The 25,524-nt window shown below is 35.5% G+C and overlaps 1 protein-coding gene across 2 annotated transcripts in view; it reads left to right on the plus strand.

The window, feature by feature from the left end:
* Positions 1-25,524, plus strand: part of Rtel1 (Regulator of telomere elongation helicase 1) — a 75,303-nt gene that overhangs the window by 20,808 nt on the left and 28,971 nt on the right. For both annotated transcript variants that reach the window (XM_081738070.1, XM_081738068.1), the window contains exons 5-12: positions 2,331-2,444; positions 4,701-5,102; positions 8,409-8,533; positions 12,170-12,376; positions 14,639-14,801; positions 15,259-15,378; positions 21,436-21,573; positions 23,588-23,827. In XM_081738070.1, coding sequence (XP_081594196.1) covers positions 2,331-2,444; positions 4,701-5,102; positions 8,409-8,533; positions 12,170-12,376; positions 14,639-14,801; positions 15,259-15,378; positions 21,436-21,573; positions 23,588-23,827 — 1,509 coding nt within the window. The remainder of the gene's footprint in view (positions 1-2,330; positions 2,445-4,700; positions 5,103-8,408; positions 8,534-12,169; positions 12,377-14,638; positions 14,802-15,258; positions 15,379-21,435; positions 21,574-23,587; positions 23,828-25,524) is intronic.

Here is a 25,524-nt window from a genome sequence, read left to right on the forward strand (position 1 = left end):
ATTTGTTATAGTAATTAAAATGATATTCATGTTTTTCCTTTACAGTAGGCTTGTCAAACTCAGTATCTCAGATGAGCCAAATAGTTGTCAATGTAAAGTAGTTCGGCCCAAAATAAAGAAAAAACTTAATGATGTATTCAAAAAATGAGTAAATATATGAAATCTTACTTTAATTCTTAAAAATAAATAAATAAAATAAAGTATAGATAGAGCATAAGTATAAAGCATAAGGAAGTTCAGGTAGTAGTTAGATACTTATTAGTTCCTTTCCAGTACGTGGTTTCTTTTTTCTGCAACCAATTTTCGGATGTTTAGAGACGTGCTGCTCGCTGTAGCAAATTTCAGATCAATGTCTGATCAATATGAAATGAAGGTCAGATCAATGTCTGTTAACGTGGATCTGATTGGAGACTTGGTTCTTTTCGTAAATGAGAAAAGTTATTCAAACTTTAAATTATATATTTTTTTTATTATTTTCTCGAGATGAAAGGAGGGCCACAGAAAAATTAATGAGGAACTGCATGCGGCCTGCAATTTTGACATGCCTGTTTTACAAGATTGGGACAGTATAGCTACAGTGCTTTTTGAGTCTAGAACATTTTGCCAAAAGATGGTGGCGTGTGACGTTTTACAATTTAAATAAATACCTATTTACATATGTACAAAATGAAGAATAAAATTTTATTTTGTTTTTAATCAATCTTTCATTTAGTTCTTGATTATGCAGTTCCATCGGTGATGAAAATTTCCCCCGTCTGCATTTAGTTCAGGATTTCTTGTGCGAATGAAAAAACTTTTCAAGTGCATTCCTCGCAATCATTGCCCCAGCACCTAAATAGAAGTACGATGTTTTAACAGAGATATAAAAGCACCGGATGCAAGATGATTTCCTTTCCTATGTTAAATATGCATCCTACAACATCTGCAAATTATTATATGGCCTTAAACACATTTTTCCTCTTAGATATACCTAAATAACTTTTTACATTTATTTATTTATTTATTTATTTGTTAAGTTCTTTATTATATAAATAAATTAAATTACTTTATGCATGAAAGCGCTCACAAAAAACATTTTGAGATAATATTTCTTTCTGTTTCGTTAAAGATCAACCCATCGATTTTTTTATGCGAGGCTAGCATCGGCAGGAGTAAAACAAAGATTAAGCTGAATTTCAAAACCTTTAATACGAGGTGTGATCAAAAAATACGGTGAATAATTTTATTAAAAACAAAGTAATAACTTTGTATGGAATTTGATTTAATCCCCTTCAAAGTACTGTCCTTGGCTAGCAATGTTCTTATCCCAACGTTGAATCCATAACTGAAAGCATTTATGGAAGGCTTCTTTTGGAAGGGCATTCAGCTGCTCTGTCGTGGCCCTCTTAATGTAAGCAATGGTGTCAAAACGTTTTCTTTTAAGAACGGTTTTAATTTTTGGGAAGAGCTAGAAGTCGTATGGTGCTATATCTGGAGAGCACAACGAATGTGGACAGACAGGAACATTTTTACGGCCAAAAACTCGCCTCGTGATGAAGAAGGAAACCATTTGCCCATTTAATCAGCGGTTAAAATGCTTTTCACAGACCCATACGAGACGTTTAGTTTGTCGGAAAGCTCTCGAATAGTAATTCGCCTGTTTGAACAAATAATTTGTGCCACTTTTTGCACGTTTTCATCGGTTTTTGACGTCGAAGGACATCTCGATCGTTGCTGGTTTTCAACAGACTCCTTGCCGCTTTTGAATCCATCATACTATTTTTAAACAAGTCGTCAATGCCACCAATTCATCGCCATTCACTGATTTTGACATTTCGTGAGCTTCTTTGACACTACTTTTTTTGCAGCTTAGAACAAAATTTAATATTGGCACGCCACAGGCATTCTTAACACGTCCTCACTCTTCTGCCTCTGGAAGTCAACTAACAACTCGTTCAAACTCGACACTGGCTGTACCAAAGGTTAGGCTACGGGGCTTACTAGTTGAAATGGATGCAACATCGATAGATGGCACTGTGTAACTACATTCACCGAACTTTTTGATCACACCTTGTATTTTGTTGCGATAGAAATCATTTTTAAATAACGATAATTTTAAACAAAATCAAATGACGTCTTAACTATAATGATTGTTGTTTAACAATTTGTGATTAAGAAACATTTAGATAGCAAAATGTGTGCAAACTAATGAATGAGCGAATAAATTTCGTAGCGTCGTAGAAAGAAGTAAAACAGTGCATTTAGTTTTTATTTGAACATTTGAATACTTCTCTGAGTGAGTTCTTTGAAAGTGATAATAATAATTAGTATACACATACATTACCTTTTAGAACAACGTGGTGATTTTGGATGAAGCTCACAATATAGAGAAAATGTGTGAGGAATCAGCATCCCTACAGATAAGAAGTACGGACATAGCATTGTGTATTGATGACATTACAAAGGTAAGTTTAACTGTGGTTATGTTTTAATTGTAGGGCTGTTGGAATTTTTCCCAGCTCAGAGAGCAAAAGATATCGTCCTTATCTATCCTCAAGGATCGAAAGATCACAAGTAGTGCAATAAGTAGTTCTGTGTAGGCCACGCAGAAGTGTAGTAAGATCCTTGCAGTTTGTGAAACAAGTGCACGCGTGAGCTGAACTTAACATTTATTCCAGGGGCGGATCCAGAATTTCCTTAAGTGGGAGCTGCAGATCTGGGAATAAATTAGATTTTTCGATTTTTTCTTAAGATACATGTTTGTATATATAGATCTGTAAGAGACATGCCTAGTTTCGTTATACTCGGAAGAGAAAAAAAATTTTGTACGACTTCAAGAAGAAATAGGAGTATGTGCATTTTACACAGATCTTGTTTTTCTTGTTTCCTCATAATTTCTGTTCTATGAATAGAAAAAGAGAGAGACAAGCATCACGTTGTTTACCTGCATTCGCAGACTGTTTTTAGCTACGTGTCCCTTCTGGAACAGGAGCGACGCTAGAAATTTTGAATTGAAGTAACTGGAGAAAATTTCATTTTTTTCATACTTGTTGTGTTATAACTTCCGCTCTACTGTTTGTACATAGCCTCCGTGTAAGTCAATTTGAAGTTGTACCTTTTATTTTTTAAATATATAGTGTATTATATATATATATATATATAATTAATTTTACGTAAGTTAGACCTCTTGCCTCGGAGATTTATATTTTTCATATTTTTGTGCGAAAGGATGGAAAGATCAGAAGAGCGCAAAATATTACTCACTATAATACTTGGTGATATTAGCTATTTTGTAGTAATACAAAGTAATAAACTGAGAACAAAATGTTGAAAAAAAAAAAAGTTTCGTGTCGTTGAAATAACACAATAAGAGTAATAATTTAATAATTTTCCTTGAAAAAGGTGGGTGGGTGGGGGGTGTTTGAAGATGAGTGGAGCAAAAAGTGTTCATAAATACGTTACTTGCTATTACTTAGGGAAATGCATGTGAAAATGTGAAAATAGATATAGATTGTTATAGATTTGAGATAGTTTGATGTTAGATGGATTATAATTAAGATTACAAGAAAGATTATAAAGATATGAAGAAATAAGATTTCAGATTATGATTTAAGATAAGTATGTGTGTTCGTAGAAGATTATTTGTATATAAGAGAATAATAAGAAATATACGAAAAGATTAAGAATAAAGGGATATATAAAGATATTGTGTTTTGCATGAGTAGTAGGAGTTCTGGCTTGGTAGTGGTCACACTTTGTGGAATACGATTTTCAAGCTAAGTGCGCAGAGATCAAGTTTAGACAATCCAAAAGTCTTTAAAAACTTATTTACTTACAGGGGGGGAGTGGACTTCTGGATCCGCTACTGATTTACTGTCAGTTACATTACTATGTACATAGTCATGTTCAAGTCAGATGTAATGCGTGTAAAAACTTTCATAATAATTGAAAATGTTTATTTTCTTATTAGAGTAGAAGGATTTTTATAAAATAACCGAAGATTACTATTGTTTAAACCGATTTTTTGTGTGAATACATACATCTATGCCAGGGAGCAAAATTTCGAAGTTAGACGTACTCGCCAATCCAGAAATGATGGTTGCCAGTTTCTCTCACGTACAAATTATGAGATCAGCACCGCCCTCCTTCCCCGAGGGCCTTTGGTTTGACAAAGAAAGAGATTACATTAGGGCATAACATTTCAAAACCAGGCAATTATGTTGAGGATAATCAATTTTGAATTGAACAATTCATATAGATGTTAAAAAATTACTTACCTTAAGACTTCAGGTTTATGTAACGCTCTCCCTCTGGACTGATATACCATTTATTGATTTCAGTTTCTGGATCAATGTCCTTATGTGAAGGGCCATTGATGGAAATTGTCGGTAAATTATCCAGTGTGTCAGTCTTCAGTGAATTCCTGTAGGTAGTCTTAACTCTGTTGAGACTGCTAAAGCCTCTCTCACAAGAAAAGAGGAGTGAATTACAACGTTGTGAAAACTTCACATTCTTTTTTCTCTCACTCAGTGACAATTATTTTCGTGCGAAACGAAACTGCTCAGTCCTGTGAGTTTAGGCAGAAACCATTCCTACTGAACTCAATTTCTAGTCGCCAGTGGCGACCTGGCGACCCGAAATTTTGCACCCTGATCTATGCAAACAATTATTTTTTCTTGTACACATTTTATAATACATTATTGATTCCTTTATTATTATAGGTTATGAAAGACTTTATGGACGGTGCCAGTGAAGGTTTATCGCTAGAAGACAGCCAGTCTCCGAAAGATTTTACTCTTGAAGATTTAGCTATTCTGAAAACTATGTTCCTTGAATTTGAAAAGGCAGTAGATGAGATTCCCATATCTAACGACCATGAAGGAAGCACTTTTCCTGGTAGTTACATTTTTGAATTGTTGGCCAGAATACAACTGACACATGGAAAGAAGAATATCGTGTTAGATGTGTTGGACAAAGTGATTCAGTACATTACAACAACAAGCCATTCTTCTTTCCAGAAACGAGGAGTGGGCTTGCAGAAATTCTCGGATTTAATTAAAGTTGCGTTTAGCAAGGATGTCCTTTCCTTAAGTCATATTGATGATATAAAGCAGTGTTACAAGGTAAGATTTTAATTTTCTGTTTCAACATTAGATGATGCCGGTTTTTCTGATTTTCAAGGAGTTTGGTTTACTATCCAAAACTTCTTTATATATTTAACCTGTCTGCATCTCTTCGTCCGTGAGACAAAAGTCTTAAGAAGTGCTTGATGGATCACCATCAATTTTGGCGAGAATGTAGAAGTTCAAAGGTATCGAGTTCATTGAAGGACGTGATCCACCCAATTTATCCGATGATATGATCCTACGTATATCATATGGGGACATTATAGATGAATTGCCCCTTGCTAATATACATTCTTTCAGGTGGTATACACGTGACGCTGCTATTTGTTTTTTAAAGATTTTTTTTTAATGTAGCTTCCAAAATGTTTATGTGTCTATGTATTTAGTTGTCCGAATATTAAGGTATTGCAACAGAGTAAAAATTATAATCAAAGTAATCTTAATTTGAAATCCGCTAAAGTATTACTTCAATATTTCGTTCAGCTTCATTAATTTTTGTCTTGATTAGATTCATTTTATAACTTGAGTTAGTCCGGTAAAATGTAAGGAAAAGATTGCATTGCAAAGTGATATTTGTCAATGTAAACAGGATTCCTTCATTTCTTTATTACTCTTGCTTTACGTTCTTATGAGAATCTGAAGTTACGAAGAACAGCATCTCTCTATATATTAAGTTCCAATCCACTTAGAGATTTGAATCTAGCATACACAAGCATAATTTTCTCCTGAAGTCTGCTGTCATTATTTGTGTTTTTGTTGTGGTTCCACCAAGCTTGTAGCACGAAAACATGTTGCTCCTTTGATAATTTGCGATCCATCTCAATACCTACTACTCAACACAACCTCACTCAATAAACAACTCTTAAACAAAACACGTTCAAAAACATGGCTACCAGTCTCAGCCAAACTAAGAGACAATAGTGCTATTTCTAGTGTTAAAAAGACGAAAAAAGCTAGCTTGCATATTTCATTTGGGGAAAGGAGCTCTGTGCCTATCCTGTATAGAGTTAAAGAATGCATGACTGGATTGAAATTCGAACCCGAGTCTCCGGTATGTTATTTTAACTCCAAGAGAGCTGGATTGCAGAACAACGTCATAGATCCCATCACTTTAAAATAGATTTGAATTTATGGTGACTAATTATATGTCAACTGTTTTATTGTTACTTTTTACTTTCCTTGAGCTCTATAGTGCGCAGAATTCAAAATCTGCAGAGGGCCGCGGTGGCTCAGTGGTAGAGCGTTCACCTCTGGTGCTTGGGGTCCCGGGTTCGATCCCAGCCTCCGCCAAGTGAACTTTGTGGTGGACAAATACCGTGTGCGTAGGTTTTCTCAGTGTTCTCCCGTTTCCTCCCACTTTTTTCATTCCGCCATTTCATTCATCACTCATCATCACCGTCTCCTTTAGCTTAACCGGCATAACCGTGGAACGTAAAACTTAAAAGATTTCATTTCATTTTTTCAAAATCTGCAGATGGTATGAATATACTTCATTACTACTGTACATACCTCATTTGTGAATAATTATTTTGAATATTAAGCAAGCTCGTGCAAAGAGAGATCACTCAATTGTTTAAGGGTCGTTGTGGCTCAGTGGTAGGGCGCTCCCCTCTGATGCGTGGGATCCTTTGATCTTAGCTCTTGCCAAGTGGGCTTTGTGTTGCACAGCACTGTGCGTGGGTTTTCTCGAGGTTTTCCTATTTCCTCTTACTTTCTTCATTCCACTAATTCGATCATTATCACGGGGGGCGCGGTGGCTCAGTGGTAGAGCATTCACCTCTGGTGCTTGGGGTCCCGGGTTCGATCCCAGCCCCCGCCAAGTGAACTTTGTGGTGGACAAACACCGTGCTCGTGGGTTTTCTCGGGGTTCTCCCGTTTCCTCCCACTTTCTTCATTCCACCATTTTCACTCATCTCTCATTATCACCGTCTCCTTTAGCCTAACCGGCATATGCGTGGGACGTAAAACTTAAAGATTTCATTTCATTTCGATCATTATCACTATTTTCCTTAGCCTCGAAGCATAATCATGGGACATTAAACTATTTATAAAAAATCTTTATTGTATACTCTAAATCTGTATACTCTAAAACACTGCATTTGATAGAGTGCATTGCTTCTTATTATGAGACGAATAAATAGTTGATATAATTTTGTATGTAAATTGTATAAATATTGTTGAGGTTCTGGTCGTAATAATAAAATTATTTAACATAGTTGGGTCTTGGGTGATTCATAGAAATGAAAATCTCTTTTAATAGAATTCATCCTGATGAGTGCTTTCAATACGTTTTATGTTAACATATATAATCGCAAATGTTCTGTGTAATAACACTACCCTAGACACCTGCCATTCCAGGTAGACTAGTGCCACACTGAGACTCAGGTTTAATTCTCGGTGGGAGCTTACCTGATTCGGGTCCGATGTTAAACTGTAGGATCACGTCTCATAGCATTGGGACTGAAAGAAATGTTAAACTCAAAACAACCAACCAAAATCGAATGCCACACTAGATCTAAGAATTTCACGAAAATTTTTCTGAAGCTACGTATACATCTAGTCAAAAAATTGACGGTCGCATTTCTGCGAATTTGTTTTTCATCCAGTTTTTGTAGTGTTCGTATGTTTTTTTGAGGTAATAAAAATTACGAGAAATATTTATTTCTGTTGGTAGTGCCGGTCAGCAATAATTTCCAGTTTTTGATAATACATTTCTACACAAATTTATGTGCAGTGTAAAAAAGAAGCACTTACCTGAATAGGAAAGCTAAAAGCTTGGAACAAGCTCGTAGATCGCAGCAGAGTAGGTGGGTGAAATATAAGTTGATATAACCAACACCACAAAAAGGTAAAAACTTTTATTTTATTACTTGTACAAGTTGCATAAAAAATGTGACTTGTATTACAGATGGGATTCGTTACTCATCAAACGTAGGTAGGTTGGGTATTAGTACCAGGTTAAATCATAAATGCCATAGAAATCAAATATAAAACTGACATAATGGGATTATTATTATAATAACATCATCACCACCACCACCACAACAACAACAACAACAACTACAACTACTACTACAACTAATTATTATTATTATTATTATTATTATTATTATTATTATTATTATTATTATTATTATTATTATTATTATTATTATTATTATTATTATTATTAGAATTGAATTAACGTTAATTGAGTTGAGTAGTATGTATGTATAATATTACTTCACTCATACTGTTAATTAGAAATAGTTATTGCATTGTATGTGACCATTGATTTATATTCATATTCTGTACCATATGTAGGTTCACGTAGTTGCAGAGGAACCTAAGAACAAGAAACAAAAGCTAGACTTACTGGGATCATCAAAATCCTCAAACCAGCCAACAGGAAGAATCGTTAGTTATTGGTGCTTCAGTCCTGGATTTGGGTGAGTAATTTGTTCTTTTAAAGAAATTTTCAACACCAATAAATGGGTGTGTTTCATCTCTAATATTGGTTGTTAAGTCCTGTTTCATGTTGTTTTAAGTATTGATTGCGTGTTCCATCTTAATTCAGATATCGTTATAAAACAAACTTTGATCATTTTTTTTGACGGAAGTTGTGAGATACGAAACAAAAATCACGAATTAGCTTGAAAATTAATAAAATGCAATGAAATGAAGTCTTTGTTTTACGTCCCATGGTTATACCGCTAGGCTAAAGGAGACGGTGATGATAAATGAATGAAATGGAGTGAAGAAAAGTGGGAGAAAACGGGAGAACCTCGAGAAAACCCACACATACGATGTTTGTTCACCACAAAGTTCACTTGGCGCGAACTGGGATCGAACCAGGGACCCTATGCACCAGAAGTGAACGCTCTACTACTGAGCTACTGCAGTTTAATAATAATAATAATAAAGTCGCAAAATGTATGTAAAAAATTAAATCCACTATTAATACTTCCAAAATGTAGTCGTTTTAGAGGGACCTACGGACTGAAATTTCTTCGTAATATTGGAGAAAATTAGCAAGGAGTGTCCATGACTTGTATGTTGATTGATTGAAAGGAGTTAATGTACCGTTCTAATTCTGAGGTTGTATGATGCTAAACCTATTACTAGAGGTCTGCTAGTATCTGCATCAATATAGTTTTTGCGGATATATTTTCATTTTTTTTGACAGATGGAATTACGGATGCTAGCGAAAAGACAGTTTTTGTGATCATTCCTCGAAGCTCTATTTATTCGGGTCAACATCTTTGGTTTATCTTTCCGAAGATACCCAAATTTGGACTTGGATTTTTTTTTTTTTTTAAACTCAAAACAGTCATAATCAATGCACTCATTGTTTTTGGATTAGAATGTATATATCATGTGCACTCCGCGCTAGTGTAGTGGCTAGCCCGTGCGTCATTTATGTATGTAGTCCTGCTCTCGATTCCGAATGGGAGAGCATTAAACTCATTACAGTAGTTTGGATTCCACAATAAACTACATCCATATCTCGTTGCGTGATTGATTTAGAGTTCAGCACCGATGCTACATAAGACATGGATCTATAGCTTAATGTTGGATCTGAACCATGAGAGCTCCCACTAGGAATCGAACCCGGATATCCTGCACCAGAGGAGCTTACGCTAACTGTATAGTCACGAGGAGGCTCTAGGTCCATGTGTTATGTAGCCCCAGAGATGAATAGAAACAATAAACTTCGACTAACAACTACACCTGTTTACCAAGTTCTACAGGAGAAGCAAAAAACTGAACATGATACAAATATTAAGTTCGTAGGTGAAATAAATTAATGCAAATTCCATAATTTATGTTAAGTTCATTATTATAACTGGAATTATTAATCCAGAAAAACCGAAAGAAACGTAGAATTATGTACTCTTCTTGCTGAATTTCGTCCATATGCCCTTTCTTAATTGAATATATATATTTATGAGATTATATTATGAATGTAGTATAACATGTTCACAGTCCGTGAGGAATTCATTTGATTGTATGATTGTGTCGATGTTTAAGTTATTGAATTTTGTTTTAATTCGAGTAGATATAATAATTTTGCAGGAAATATAAGTAACTTTGATAGATTTAGCATAAGTACGTGTTCTTGTATAATTTGCCTTACTGATTATTATATTACACTAGATGGTTTTGGAGTCGTAGTATGAATATGTTATAAAAGTTCTGATGATAAGTTCTAGATTCTAGAACTTACTCTATGACAAAGCAAAGGTTAGATTGTATATCGTAAAAATAGTAGGTATATAATTTATTATTAATCACACATATATATGTGGCATTGTTGTGCATGTACTTTTATTATAGAAATACAACTGTTAGAATTAAACTGTTACTATAGAAATGTATTGATATTAAATGTATGTGATGTGTGGTAAATCGTAAAGTGAATTTTCTTTTCCTTTCATCTTAACAATGGGAAGACTGTAAGTATAAAACATTAGTCCGAATTTGTACATGACGTTATTTTGTGTTTTATGTTATCATCAAACTTTTTGCTTGAAGGATAGATTTTATTGAAACTTTCCAGATATATGATGAAAATAGGCATTATCTTCCAGAATATGTTTAGCAATAAAGTTGAAGTAGGAATTAAGACTATAAGAAGAAACTTGTCTCTAAGTAGGCCATTGCGTCTGTGGAACAATGTAAATATATTCATGGACAATTATTACTTCGTAAATTAGTCATTTGTATAAATTGTATATTTTCAGTGAAATTAAGGATATCCAACTTAAAATACAGAGTTCCTCTATATTGCTTCACTAATGTTTTCTTTCATAATTGAAAGTGAACATTAGGTTTTTTATGTACTTAAGAGTTTGCCTGAAGCTTGGCTGGTACAGACTAAGCTCTGCAGGATTAGTGTTAGATCGAGAAGACTTATTAAAAGAGAAGATACTGACATCCAATGTTTCGAATGCAGGCATCACATTTATCTTCAGGGATTGTAATGAACAGACCGGAGAGTGAGCATGTATATATGAAATCCATTGTCTCTATTGAGACTGTTTCTTTGCTGTGAGATAGCTACGACTTCCTTTATTGTTCTGTCCCAAAAATTGCTGGATTTCAACTCAGCCCTATCTGGTCGAACAAAGCCATTTCTCGTAGCCACAACAACAGCCAATCAGGAGCCAAGCATCCGTCAGCCAATCACAAATCCCCATTCATAGCTCTGTCCCTAAATAGTCACGATATATACATGCTCTCGTCTCCTGTTTCTTCATCATAATCCCTGAAGATGAATGCGATGTCTGCATTCGAAATGTCGGATGTCAATATCTCCACCGCGCTGATAGCCCGAGAAGATTTATTAAAACGTCGCCAGGAAAAATTCAAGTCTTTCTTTAGTACAGCGCTTGTCTTTGGTCCAAAAGGGCCACAGGTTGTTTATCAAACCATATGATTATGTGGGATAACTTTTAAATCATTATTCACTTGTCATTGTTATTTGATATATTCAATCTCTAGTCCAGAGTACAATGTGGACTGCAGATTATGAGAGAACTTCGTAAACAGCCTGTCAAGTCAGAACCACGAATGAAAAGGTCACTATATTGGGGTCCTATTGGCCCAAAGGCGCTACGAGATCGTAACAAAAGACACAAGACAGTATCAGAAACTCTACTAACGTAATACACATCAAAATTATGAGAATATTGGATTTTGCCGCCCAGCCAGAAAAAATGAACCTCTGTAGGGAACTGGGATAAATTCTTTTTCACAGAATTCTTTATGATGGACATGATGGCTTAGTGTTAAAGCGCTTACCTCTGGTGCGTTGGGTTCCTGTTCGATCCTAGCTCGTATCATGTGAACTTTGTGTTGAACAGAGAGCTTGTGTATGAATTTTTTGTGGGTATTCTCTCATGTTCTTCATTCCACCATTTATTCATTTATCATCAGCACCGTCTCCCTTAGCCTCAACACACAGGTACGAAACGTTAAATTAGAAATTCCATTTCGTTTCAGAAAACTATACATTGTTTCATTTTTATACGTGTATATTGTCTTTGTAAGTTTTGACATGTTGTATGTGTTCGTTTGTACAGGATGCAGTCAATCTTGGATCACCATGTTCGCTGTGTGATTCTGACGAGTGGTACGTTATCTCCACTTCCACCGCTAATTTCAGAACTTGGAATTCGTCAACCTGTTACCTTGGAGAATCCACACATTATTGCACCAAATCAAGTTTGGGTAGGAATATTATCAAATGGGCCAGATGGATTTCCCCTCAACTCATCTTTCAATACTAGGTAAGCTCTTTTACATAATGACTTAGTTGCAATTTAAATTAAGATGTACCTTTCGGTGTTGAAGTTGCCATTTCTGTACACGTAGTCCTGGGGCGATCACTAGCGAGGCTACTTGGCTCAGGATAAATAATAGATGGAATATAATGTCACATATAGCCTGGGTGCTAAAAGCGGACATTAAATTCCAATCAATGAAACAGCTTAAACATAAAGCCTACAAAATGTATGTCGTTCAGCACAGTGCTTTGAGTTTGGTTCCGTGTTTTTAATGACGTATTGTGTTTGTAGTTTACATCCATGTTATTATAGCTGAAGCTATGTAAAACACTAGTTTATAGAGAAGTGGCCTTGTGTAGCATAGTTGCTAAACGCTCTCGCTTTTGGTGCGAACAGTTCCGGGTTCGATTCCGAGTGGGCCACTCTGTTGGAAAAGTCTAAGTTTTTTCAGGTCAGCCCTCCTAAGTGGTGTTTTCCTTATTCACACCAGGCAAATGTGGGGATGGCACCTAACATACAGGGCCCAGGCCGCTTCTTCCTCCCCCAATCCTTTCTTCCTTCCCTTTCCTCGCCGAGAGACGTCATCACTCATACGTGACGGGCTGAAGCAAAATGTGTGTTTGAGCGAAAGAATAAAGGAAAGGAATTTAGTAGAAGGCACGCTTGCAATGAACAACGTTTTACGTAGCCATGTCGACATAGTACACATTATACATATTATATCTATATATAAATAAAAATGAAAGTATGTTTGTGACTTCATACTCTTGAACCACGCGACCGATCTCGATCAAATTTGCCACATAGATGAGGTTCGGGCTTGGGATGGTTTTTATCGTTTCACTTTGGCGGTACAACGTAGGAGAGGGGGGGGGGTATTTAAAAATGATCGAAAATAACCGATATTAGCGTCGAATCCATACTTTTCTGGGTCGCTGAAATGAACAGTGACACTTTCGATGCCGTTTAAATCCAAATTCAGCTCCGCAACTTGGGGAAGGGAATATATATATATATATATATATATATATATATATATATATATATATAATGTGTGTGTGTGTGTTACGAAAGGGAAAAATGTTACGACATATCTTGTTGGAAATTCTACCCTTGTGTGCCATACATGTGAAGATTTTTTTCTGTCGGACCTGATTACGAGTATGAAAAATTCAACTTTTAATAATGCATTTCTCACGAAATATTAAACTCACAGATGACTACAGTATCACAAATATTGACACAGGTACACCACTTCAACAGTAATAACGCAAATGACAAAGACGTTGCAATGCACATCGAAAATATCTTAGCGTAGTATACTAAGACCATGATGTGAAGAGTTTCTAACTAATAGGAGCATACTTACAAGGGGTTGAAAATTTAGCATCTTTTTTCTTCCTTTTCTTTTTTCAAAATGCTTTATTTCGATAAAGTACTTAGACAAGTATCATTTCCAATCACACAATTGATTTTCAATGGACATTGAAGATCATAATGCCGTTTACAGCAATTTTATATTTCAAACTGTTTTAAAGATACGATGTACGTTGGTAAAGTTTGCAACACTACTTATGTTATTGTGATAGAACTTGTATTTATAACTACCAGAAACTATTGTTATGATGAGAAACAGATTGGATAACATATTAGTTATTGTATAAATACAGTAAGATCCCTTTCAATTCCCAATTCGTCTTCGCTTGGAATTCCATCATTTCACAACTCCGACTGCCAAGAAAATGACAACTATTCATTTAAATTACTACTATACTAATACCAATAATAAATGTAATAAAGTGCTTTAAGACATGTAGATTTATTATGAAAGCTATAGTTAATTCTTCAGGTGTATTTATATTTATCTACATACATTCTATACCTTCGCGTGCAGAGGTTGATGATGGAAAGAGAAACTTCAAAATACACACTTATTAGACCACGTTCATGAGCGGGGAGAGAGAGAAAACCTGTTTCCTGGAATGAACCATAGTGTGACTGCTACATAGCTTTCAAACCACGAGCGGCTTGTCATTGGAGTATACAGAAGAGAGAGAAAAAGAAAGAAAATACTAGAGGAAATCAGTGAACATTGTCTGACGTTTGTAAGTTTTACAAGATAAAAATATTTATCCTTCAATCAATATGGCAAACAGCGACACAGACCAGAAGTTTTCATTCATTATGGTAGGTAACGTCAAATGACTTGGTATTTAATAATGGTTCTCTCTCTTATAGTAATATCTGTATATTGCTTACTTGTAGGAATGATCCCAAATATATTTCGTCGCTGGGACAGTGTATTCTTAACTTCAGTCGTATTATTCCTGATGGGCTCCTGGTGTTCTTCCCATCTTATCCCATTATGAAGAAGTGTCAAGAAGAATGGCAGCTTTCTGGGCTCTGGGAGAAAATCTGTAAATTAAAGGTAAGCATAATATTGATTGAGGTTTCTCAAGATATATATATATATATATATATATATATATATACAATCCATTCGTTGGCAGAACCATAATTGTTCTACTGACGTAGGAAAAACGTTCCTTTCGTGAGAAAAATTTTTAAAATTATTCCGTCTGGGACTAATAACAGTACGAAATGTACGCAGACGGAAAGAGGGATGGTTCCTTTTATATTATATGACAACCATCACGAAGTAAATTTATGAATTACTGTAGTAATTAAGATTATCTTTACTTTGTTTCTTTGCTTATTAACAAAATGGAAAGTGGAAAAAATTCAACGCTACGTTTTATCAATTTTTATTTGAATGCTTAATTTAAAAAAAAATTTAATCTGTGAAATATCACGATATTCTAACTTTTTTTAAAAAATATACATGATATATATGGTAGTTAATTAGTCAGATATTTATTTTATAGCCTATCTACGTGGAGCCTCAAACTAAGGATGGTTTTAATAATACCATGAATGAATATTATACTAAAATTCAAGATAACCAACCTAGAGGTGCATGTTTCATGGCAGTATGCAGAGGCAAAGTGAGTATATATGTTGATTTTGATAGTTTTCGACAGTTTCTTTTTATTAGCGTTAATATTTACTGCATAATTTACTAAACACTTTTCTTTCTTACTTTCAATTGAAATTATTGTATTTTTTGGTTATTACTTCGTTGTTCATACGGTGGTTTTGAAAGCTAGTCAATATTGTATATCTTTTGCGTTCAGTTAATCCAAAATTAATCTGAATTCCCGTCCAATTATAGTATTTGGCTCAGAAGAAGAATGTAGCACGTAGCAGCTGAGAACACACATGAATATTTAATTTGGTATTAAAAGATTTATCTATTGCCATGTACTTTTCAATATTATGTCATTAAGTACGAGGGTAAGTCAATAAATATCTGCAATCCAGTTTTATTATTTATTACAATGCTTTTATTCATATCATTTTTCAACATAGTCACCCTGCTTTTTAATACACCTGTGGTCCACTGTTGCACAAGGTTTCTGGGTGCGCAGCAAGCCACGAATGGACCGCTTCCTTAACCTATTGATCGGAGCTGAATCGACGGCCTCTGAGAGCATCTTTAACTGGACCAAACAGACGGTAATCCGACGGGGCGAGGTCAAAACTGTATGCAGGATGCTCCAGCACCTCGAAACGCAGCATCTGAAGAGTTTGAGTGGTGTGGGCAGCGGTATGTGGGCCGCATTGTCATGCAATACAAGAGCACTTTCCATCAATCGACCTCTGCGTTAATTACGAATTGCAGGCTTCAACTTGCTTACCAGCATATCACTTTACCTTTTACTGTTTATTGGTGACCTCGTTTCCAGGTAATGTTCCAGGATTGGTCCCAAAACACTTTAAGCATGTCTTTTCCTGTAGAATGTTGACTCGTGAATTTCTTCTTTTGCAGGAAATCCGGGGTCTTCCATTTCAAGGTCTGTCGTTTGCTCTCTGGTTCAAAGTGATGAATCCATGTTTCATCTCTAGTGATGATTCGCCTGAGAAACGCTTCACCTTTGTTAGCATAGTTCGTTCAGTAGTTGCTGATAGATTCTCACACGGTTTCGCTTGTGGTCTTCATTGAGTTTTTCAGAATCCATCTCGCACAGATCTTGAGAAAGTTGAGCCCGTTGTGCATGATGCCACATACAGAACCATGACTAATCTGCATATGGGTTGCCACTTCATCAACAGTCACTTGTCTGTTACTCAGAATCAAGGCACGGACTCATTCAGTAATGTCATCAGTTGTTGCTGTATCTGGACGCCCTGCTCTTTCCTCATCCTTCACGCTCGATCGACCACTTTTGAACTGTTCAATCCACTGGCAGACACTTTGGTGTGGCAACACATTTTTCCCGTATTGTGCTGAAAATCTTCTATGACTTTCCGTTTCAGGTACACCTTCAGCACTGGCGCAAATCCCGGGGGGGACGAGGGGGACATGTCCCCCCCAATCTTGGACCTGGGGGGGACTGTCCCCCCCAATAATCTGATTTAAAAAGTGCTTTTTCGGATAAGTGTCAAGATTTGTGTCCGACTGCCTGAAAGGAATGTAACATGAAATTGATTTCTCTTGGCTTTTCCATTTTTTTTAAAAAAGAATCGTATTCTGTAGTATTTCAAACTGAACTTCGTGCTGTAGTGAGTTTAGTAGTCTCATCAATATGTATTTATTCCACTTCCGCTATTTGGGCACAAATTGTAATAAATGCCAGAGGAGGATATGCCCCTCTCCTCATGCTGGAAAGTTGTCTCAGCTGTAGGTACGGCACGAATTCCGGGGAAAAGGGGAGACATGTCCCCCCCAACATTGGAACTGGAGGCTCTCCCAATAGTGCTTGAAAAGTGCTTTTTGCAGATAACTGTGATGAGTTGTGTCCGACTGCCACATAGGAAAGTGAGATGAAATTTGTTTCTCTTGGCTTTTCCATTTTTAATGAAAATGAAGGCCGTGCGACTGTGCGTGACGTAACCTGATATGGAATCTTATCTCCTCCTCTCCCCTAGGCCCTAGCACACGAAGAGTATATAGAATATCCAATGTCAATAGAACCCATCTTTTCAGTAAATGCGCATTTAATCTATTTGTAGTATCAGCCTAGGCATCTACTCATGCTTCGTAAGCTAACTAACTCTATAGCCTATGGAACCCGGAGGTTCAATGCTGCGTTCACAAAAGCTCTCTACTGACTTCTATTCTTGGCCAACTGGATCCAGTTTTCTACTTTGTATTCCTATCTCTGCGAGATCCATCTTAATATTGTCTTCTCATCTGCGCCTAAGTCTTCTTAATAGTCGTTTTCCGATTGGTCTTACCCCTAACACTTTGAAAGCGTTCTACTTTCTTCCATCCTGGCTACATGTCCTGCCCACCTAAGCCTCCTAGACTTGATGACCTTAACAAGTTTGGTAAGCCGTATAATTTACGTAGTTCGTCGTTATGAAGTTCCACCATTCTCCATTCCCGTTCCTCTTGGTCCGAATATTTATCTCGGGATCTTGTTCTCAAATACTTTCAGTCTATGCTCTGCACTCAGTAAGCGACCATGCTTCTAAACCATACAGAACAACAGGTATGATTATCGTTTTATACATTTTAAGCTTCAAATCCCTCGACAGAATTCGCGACGACAAGAGGTTTGAACTGAATAATAACACGAATTCCCTGTTTTTAGTCGACATTTAATTTCTTCGTGAATATGATTTTCGTCTGTTAATATTGATCCTAGATATTTGAAAGTATCCACTTTATCAAAAGTATTATTTAATATTTTAACACATACATAATTTGCCGTATTACGGTCCCGACGCATTTCCATGTATTTAGTTTTCTCTGCATTTACTTCTAAACCCATGTCCATGCAAGCGCATCTAATAAGACCTCTGCATTTCTTTCTAGTTTTCTCCTATCATCCCCTACTAAATTTACATAATCAGCGTACGCATAACCTGGTGAACACCGTTCAGCTCTAGGCCCTGGTTGCTATCTTTGATTTTCCTTATAGCGTATTCCAGGACAAAGTTGAATAATAATGGCGACAACGCATCTTCTTGTTTCAGGCCATTCTTAACGTGAAAGCTCGTGGCCAAAAATTTTCCTGCCCGGACTTTACTTTGGGATTCATTTAAACATGCCTTAATTGATCTAATTAGCTTTTTCGGTATTCCAAATTCTGTAAGAACGTTGTACAATGTTTCTCTCCTAACCGAGTTATAAGCCTTTCTAAAATCAATAAATAGTTGATGTGCCGGACTACTGTATTTCCGCTTGTTTTCGAGTATTTGGCGAATGGTAAATATTTGGTCGATAGTTGATCGATTTCGTCTAAATCTACACTGATAATCTCCAAAAATTTCATCTGCGTATGGGTCAATCTTGCTAATAGAATGTTTGAAAGGATTTTATAGGATGTTAACAGAAGAGAGATGCTTCGATAATTATTACAGTCAGTTTTGTCGCCTTTCTTGTGGATTGGAACAATGATTGATTCTTCCCACTCTTGTGGCAATTCTTCCTTGTTGTAGATAAGGAGAATGAGTTTGTGTATCTTGTTCCACAATTTTTTGCCTCCAGCTAAAACTAACTCAGCTGGAATTTCGTTTACACCCGAGATTTGTGTTTCTTTAATTTCTTTATAGCGATTTTTACTTCTATTCGATTGGGTTCTGGAATATACGGTTCTGCGGTGTGTATCTTCCTTTCTCCACGCACATTAGTTTTTGGTTGCGTGTTAAGCAAATCGTCAAAGAAATCTTTCTATCTATTTAAAATGCTATCTGTATCAGTGAGAACTGTTCCATCAGCTTTCTTTCATATATAAGAACGAGGTTGATAGCCTTTCTTAAATTCGTTGATCCCTTTATACATGTCCCGAATGTTTTTATTTTTACTATTATCTTCAAGTTCCTAAATTTTAGCTTTCAAAATATCGCGTTTCTTTGTTCTAAAAGTTTTGGAAGTTCCTCGTCTGATGTCTACGAAATTTTGTGTAGTTATTTCATTCGGATTTTGTAGCCAACGTAATTTTGCCTGTTTTCTCTTCTCTGCTAGTTCGAACCATGGTTTGTTCCTACGTATTTCCGCGTGTCCCATTTTTTCTTTTGAGAGAGGATGTTTCGTAAGCAAAGAAAAGAATTCAATTGCTGGAATATTTTTCTCTATAATCTTAAGGTTACATCTGTTAAGTAAAAAGTATGTTATGCGTCAGATTTCTGAAACGATTCCTGTAATGTTATTAAGATTATAATAATTTTGCTCAAAGAGTATTGTTGCGTCATACATAATTGATATTCTTTCTTCATAGTTTTGGGGAAGTCGTCATTTATATTATTATATTACTATAAAACAATTTTAACGTGGATCTTTGTGGATGCCTAATTAGAAACATACCAATTATAAATATGCATGTATTCAGATTTCAGAATGTTTTCACGGCAGTGATTTGTAATACTGATATGTACTACTACTTCATCTACATCACCTAATATACTCTGCAACAGTTGATCAGATTCATCTACCGTAATATGAGTTTCATCTCCCTTATCTAGAATAAGCCTCAAATCTGCCCACCTTCCAATGTTGAAGACAACCAATGGCGTATTTAGGATTTTCTTTCTATGCCCAACACATGGAAGGAAGTGGGCAATTGCCCACCTGAGTTTGAGAATTAAATATATTTTAATTTATGCATAAATTGAAGTTATAATGGCAAGAATTACAGATCGATAAATCCTATGTGATATGATACAAAAATTTAGAAGTGAATCTAACCCTTTATTCTATTCATACAAGAAAAAGAAAGCATCCTCTTGGCCGTCCTAATTTCCCGTGCTAATTATTCCCCCGTTTTGATTTTCTTTAATTCAAACATTTCCTTCTTTTAAAAATAACTAAACGATATAATTGTTTCTTTGTTATAATAACTAAAGTCCTGTCATGTTGATATCCGCGCATGTTGGTGTGGAAATCCGCGCACTAGTTTCGCTTATCAGCTACTCTTAGTTTTGGTGTTACTGATGACGGCCAACTTGAATCACAACTGACAACGGTCGATAAAGTATGATAGGAGAAATGAAAGTAGTAACGTCAAGAAAAAGAAACAGAAAAATAGAAAGGATGACAGAAAGAACAATTAAGGACGCAGTTCTTACATGGAATGAAATTTGACAAATACAGTATTATTTCTGAACAAAAAGCATAAGAAAATGGAAAGTCAATGACATTCTTAGAAATGGTAAGAAGGATTATTGTTGTACGTGGAATGCGTAAAACTAACAAATTATTTCGAGGGGAGAATGAGCCCGATAGTCTCCTAAATACGTCACTGAAGACAATTCTGCTCCCCTGATCCTTCACAGCATTGTTTTTCAACTTCATAAATATTTTGAAAATCGCTTATATATATATATATATATATATATATATATATATATATGGGAACGTCTTACCCGTCCCCCCCAATGTTGAAGACAGATTTGCGCCTTTGACCTTCAGACCATTAAATACGAATGACAGAACGCTGTTCTTCTTCGGCGCACACAGAGAGTGGCGCGGCCAACTTTACTTCGCAACAACACAAAACGAACTGGTGTTATAACGGTGCAATCTACAGAGGGAAAGCAAACGGTGACACCTAGCGTTTGATAAGCACACAATGCCGCAGAGCCAACTTGAAAAGAAATAGATAAATACTGCAGTTACTTATTTACTTACTCTCGTATCATGTTATTTATGAGCCTCTGGAATGATATTATTCGTTTCTGTCGGGAAAAAATCTATAAAGAGTGGTTTACTGATGGAGTCACAATTAAACAAGAAAGTTATTATGTTGAGAATGCTGTGAATTAAGATACAAAATAAGCATTAGGTCTGTTTATTTGTTTATTATTTTGTATAAATATGTGTATAAACATCAACACGTTTTAAGTCCTGTGTAGATTTAACTGATCATGCATAGGAAATAATTGAAAACATACAGTGTAAAGACTAAGATGCACTTTAACAATCAAAGTATTTCTTTGCATGTCACACGTTAAGATACAGTCGTTAAATCAATTTATTTTATTTATTTTTTTAATAGGTTTCAGAAGGATTAGATTTTGCAGACAGGAATGGGCGAGGGGTCATTATCACTGGACTTCCTTATCCACCGTTCAAAGATCCACGTGTTGTGCTGAAACAAAAGTACTTGGATGAAGTTAAAATTAAACATAAAGAGGTAAGGAAGTTGAGTATATACTTTGAGTTAGCGCCTGATGGTTATAAAGAAATAAAGAAAGAAAAGTCTTACAAGCAAACAAGCTACATTCTTTAGCTTCCTTTTTTGAGACAGTGTATTGCTTATGTTGGTAAAAGTTGCAAAACAAAAGGAAGTTACGTCACAACAGCATGTATAAAGAGTGTTCAAATGAAAATTGCACATATAGTTTATAAAATGAAATTAAGTCTTTAAGTTTTATGTCCCACGGTTATGCCTGCTGAACTAAAGGAGACGGTGATGATGAGAAATGAATGAAACAGTGGAATGAAGGAAGTGGGAGGAAACGGAAGAACCCTGAGAAAACCCACGCATACGGTGTTTGTTCACCATAAAGCTCACCTGCCGCGACCTGGGATCGTACCAAGGACCCTATGCACCAGAGGTGAACGCTCTATCACTGAGCCATCTCAGCCCATATAGTTTATAACAAAGTATATTCTCTATATAGGATATCCCAGGAAGGAGTGACAATACTTTGAAAAATTATAGTATAGGTGATTCTAAGCAAAAGCAAAAGAAGAAAAAAAATGGGTCCAATTTTGAGTAATTACGGAAATATGAACAGAAATAAAAAGTTAAGTAAAAAAACTAAACAAAAACAGTAATAACGTGAAAACATGAAATGTAAGAGTACTTGTGTAAGTAAATACTAAAAGGGGCATACCATTACTAATTGTAATTTCATGAATTTGTGGTATAGCAGGAGTTAGTACATAAGTAATTAATTGTGAAAAATACGATGTTAACACATGCTGGACATGAACGATTGTAAGGTGGTGAAAATACCACAAAGCAGGTCACAGCATATTCTCAAAAATGCCGCCACCATCAGTGCATTTCTGTGCGCGTCGGACATCTTGTGTTGCACTGCTAAGCTCCCAATGATGTTGACAGATTAACTCAGCAGCATTCACAATACGAACTTGCTGCTCATTCCCTGTATTCGCCCTTTATCGGCAAACTTCCTGTTTTATCCACCCCCAATAAACAGAGATCAAGAAGGGTAAGCAGGAGAACGAGGTTCCAAGTAACCAGGCTACTACGACCTATCCATCGATTAGGATAGGTGGCATTCAGATGTTCAATGGTGAACAGGCTGGCATGAGCCGGTGGTTCGTCATGCTGCAAGATGAGGTTCCGTCTTGTGTGCAAGGAACATCCGTTAAATCATTTTGTAACAGATGAAGATACGCTGTGCATTCACGCGCTCATGCAGCATAAGGCAATCAACAAGAAAGTCACCAATTACGCCACACCACACCCACACGTTTATGAAAAATCTGTCTTGGTACTCTGTGACAAGGCTTGCATTAGGGTTTTCTCAAGCCCAAATGTGTGTATTAAAACTGATAAGTGAAGTAGACTCATCAATATGGTAACTGCATTATATAGTAACCAATGGCAAAATTAAAGGTGAGACGTGTAATCAGGAGGAGCAGACAACCTCGCTATTCTGGAACTTCGATTACGGAACGGATATTTTTCTTTCTTTCGTTGTTCTGGAGCTTAGATTCCGGAACAGATATCCTTCTTTGTCCTTGTGTTCTGGAGCTTGAATTTCGGAACAGATATGCTCCATTATCCTCGCTGTTCTGGAACTTAGATTCCGGAACAGATATTCTCCTTTATCCTTACAGTTCTGGAGCTTCTGAAGTTTAGATTCCGGAACAGATATCCTCCTCTAACCTCGCTGACGGAACTGAGAGATACACTGCATAAAGAATGGTACAGTATTTATCTGGAAATCATTCGTGACATATATGCCTCCAGTCCACATTGAATCTGACTTCTGCATGCTATCGGTGGTCCCACACAGTATTTATCAAATAAGTTGTATTTTCTTCATGTGTTTCCATAATTTTGATTTGTTCAAACTTCCTATATTCATATTTTTGAAGTCAACGCACGCTGTCAAGCCATATTAAGACGTTTAATTAATTTTAAAAAAAGAATACTGATTTGTATTTTACAGAATTTATCAGGTAGAGACTGGTACCAACTAGAGGCATCAAGAGCTGTTAACCAAGCTGTGGGTCGAGTAATTCGGCATTCCAAAGATTATGGAGCTATATTGTTGTGCGATAGTCGTTTTGGAAATAAGGCTCTTAAAAACCAACTGTCAGCATGGTTACGACCTCATATAAAGACATTCGCAAATTTTGGACACGTATTGAAAGAAGTGAAACAGTTCTTTCGGATAGCTGAAGAAGTGGTAAGTAGATTATTATTATTATTATTATTATTATTATTATTATTATTATTATTATTTGAGAAGCACATTTTGTGTATTTTCTTATCAAAGTTTGTAACGTGCGTTAAAAAATATATTGAAATAGTTATATCGCATCGTCATTAGTCAGGGTCACAATACGCCACCCCCAATATTATAGTAGAGAGTAATCAGCATAAAAAATTAAAGAGAGTATATAAGCATGTATAAGCACTCAGCTTTTAATTTACGCTACTAATCTGCATAGACGTTTTTAAATTAGTTATTTCCAGCTCCTAACTTCCCCGTACCAAAAATATTAACGAGTATCCAAATACTAATTATTAATTAGGTTGAATAACAAGTATCTTGAATTTAAATTTAGATAATTATTATTTTCGAATAGAACAAGAAATAGGCACAACAACTTTCAAGAAAATGTAACAATCCATAATGGTTCCAGTAGTCAACTACCCCAAGAGCTCAAACTATAATCCATGAAATTTCAGGAATTAATAATTATATCAATTTCTAGTAATAATATTAGGATCAGGTAATATTCCTAATATCGAAAAATGTTTTTAAATTTTAAGACAAAAGCTGGAATATCCAAATAGACTGCTTACAATTTAACTTTCAGGTTACAGTTGTCAAATTAATTGAATGACGGTCCATAACAGATTCTAAAGATATACTTAACTCAAAATAGCAAAATCATAGAACAGACTCACCCAATTTTAGATGTTTAACACAAAGTTATTTCCAGAAATCACAATAATTAGTTATCATCGAATGAATATTATACACCATTTTTATAACTTTAACAACACTTGGTCAAAAGGTCCGACCAGTTTCAATTTTCCCTGAATTCTAACGTAAACCGTATCTACAGAATATCAAGTTCAAAACAGTCACTAGATGGCAGTTACCAATTTATCAGTGTTACCAACACTTGAACATTCATAACATTTGTTTGACTTTTTTTTTTTTCAACATACAACAACATCGAGAGGCCCCCATAAAATAAAAGTGGTACTTTTATTTTATAAATTATTTTGATTATTGCAGTCTTGTGTCAATTTGGTTAGAATATCAACACCTTCTACTCCACCACCAACTACTAATACCAGATTCATTCTCTCATGCACCACCAAATAAAAGTAAAAACTAAAAACAAAAAATATCCCCCCCCCCCAAATCTCATTCAATTAACATGTATCCATCAGACTCGCCCGGCCAAGCATATCCCTGTATTAGTAATATAAGGTCATGTGTAAATAATCGAAAATAATTTATAATAACAATTCCAATGATGATCGAAATACTGATTTCCATAATTAATATTTCCAATTTTAAATAATTTCCATTAATAGGAGTCCTTCAATATTTTTTATAATTATTAATTTCCTGAAGTAATAACAGAATTATAATAGAAATGAAAACAATGACTTACATTATAGCGGCTCGGGTAGTTTCTGAACAACATCATAAAGAATAATTTACCAGGATAACAAAACTTGCGTACTACAACAGGTTACAATCCAAATTGAATACACGAAGTACAAAGTGTAAAGGACAGTCACACGACATTCATATCAGGCCTGGAATACAAAAAATATATTAACATCACATACATACAATATTTAAAATATATGTTGACCAAGTTGTTAATTAGTGTAATTCTATCTTTAATTTAATTT

This window comes from Thermobia domestica, chromosome 14 (genome assembly GCF_964235325.1).
Source record: "Thermobia domestica chromosome 14, izTheDome1.hap1.1, whole genome shotgun sequence".
In the NCBI taxonomy this organism is placed as follows: Eukaryota; Metazoa; Arthropoda; class Insecta; order Zygentoma; family Lepismatidae; genus Thermobia; species Thermobia domestica.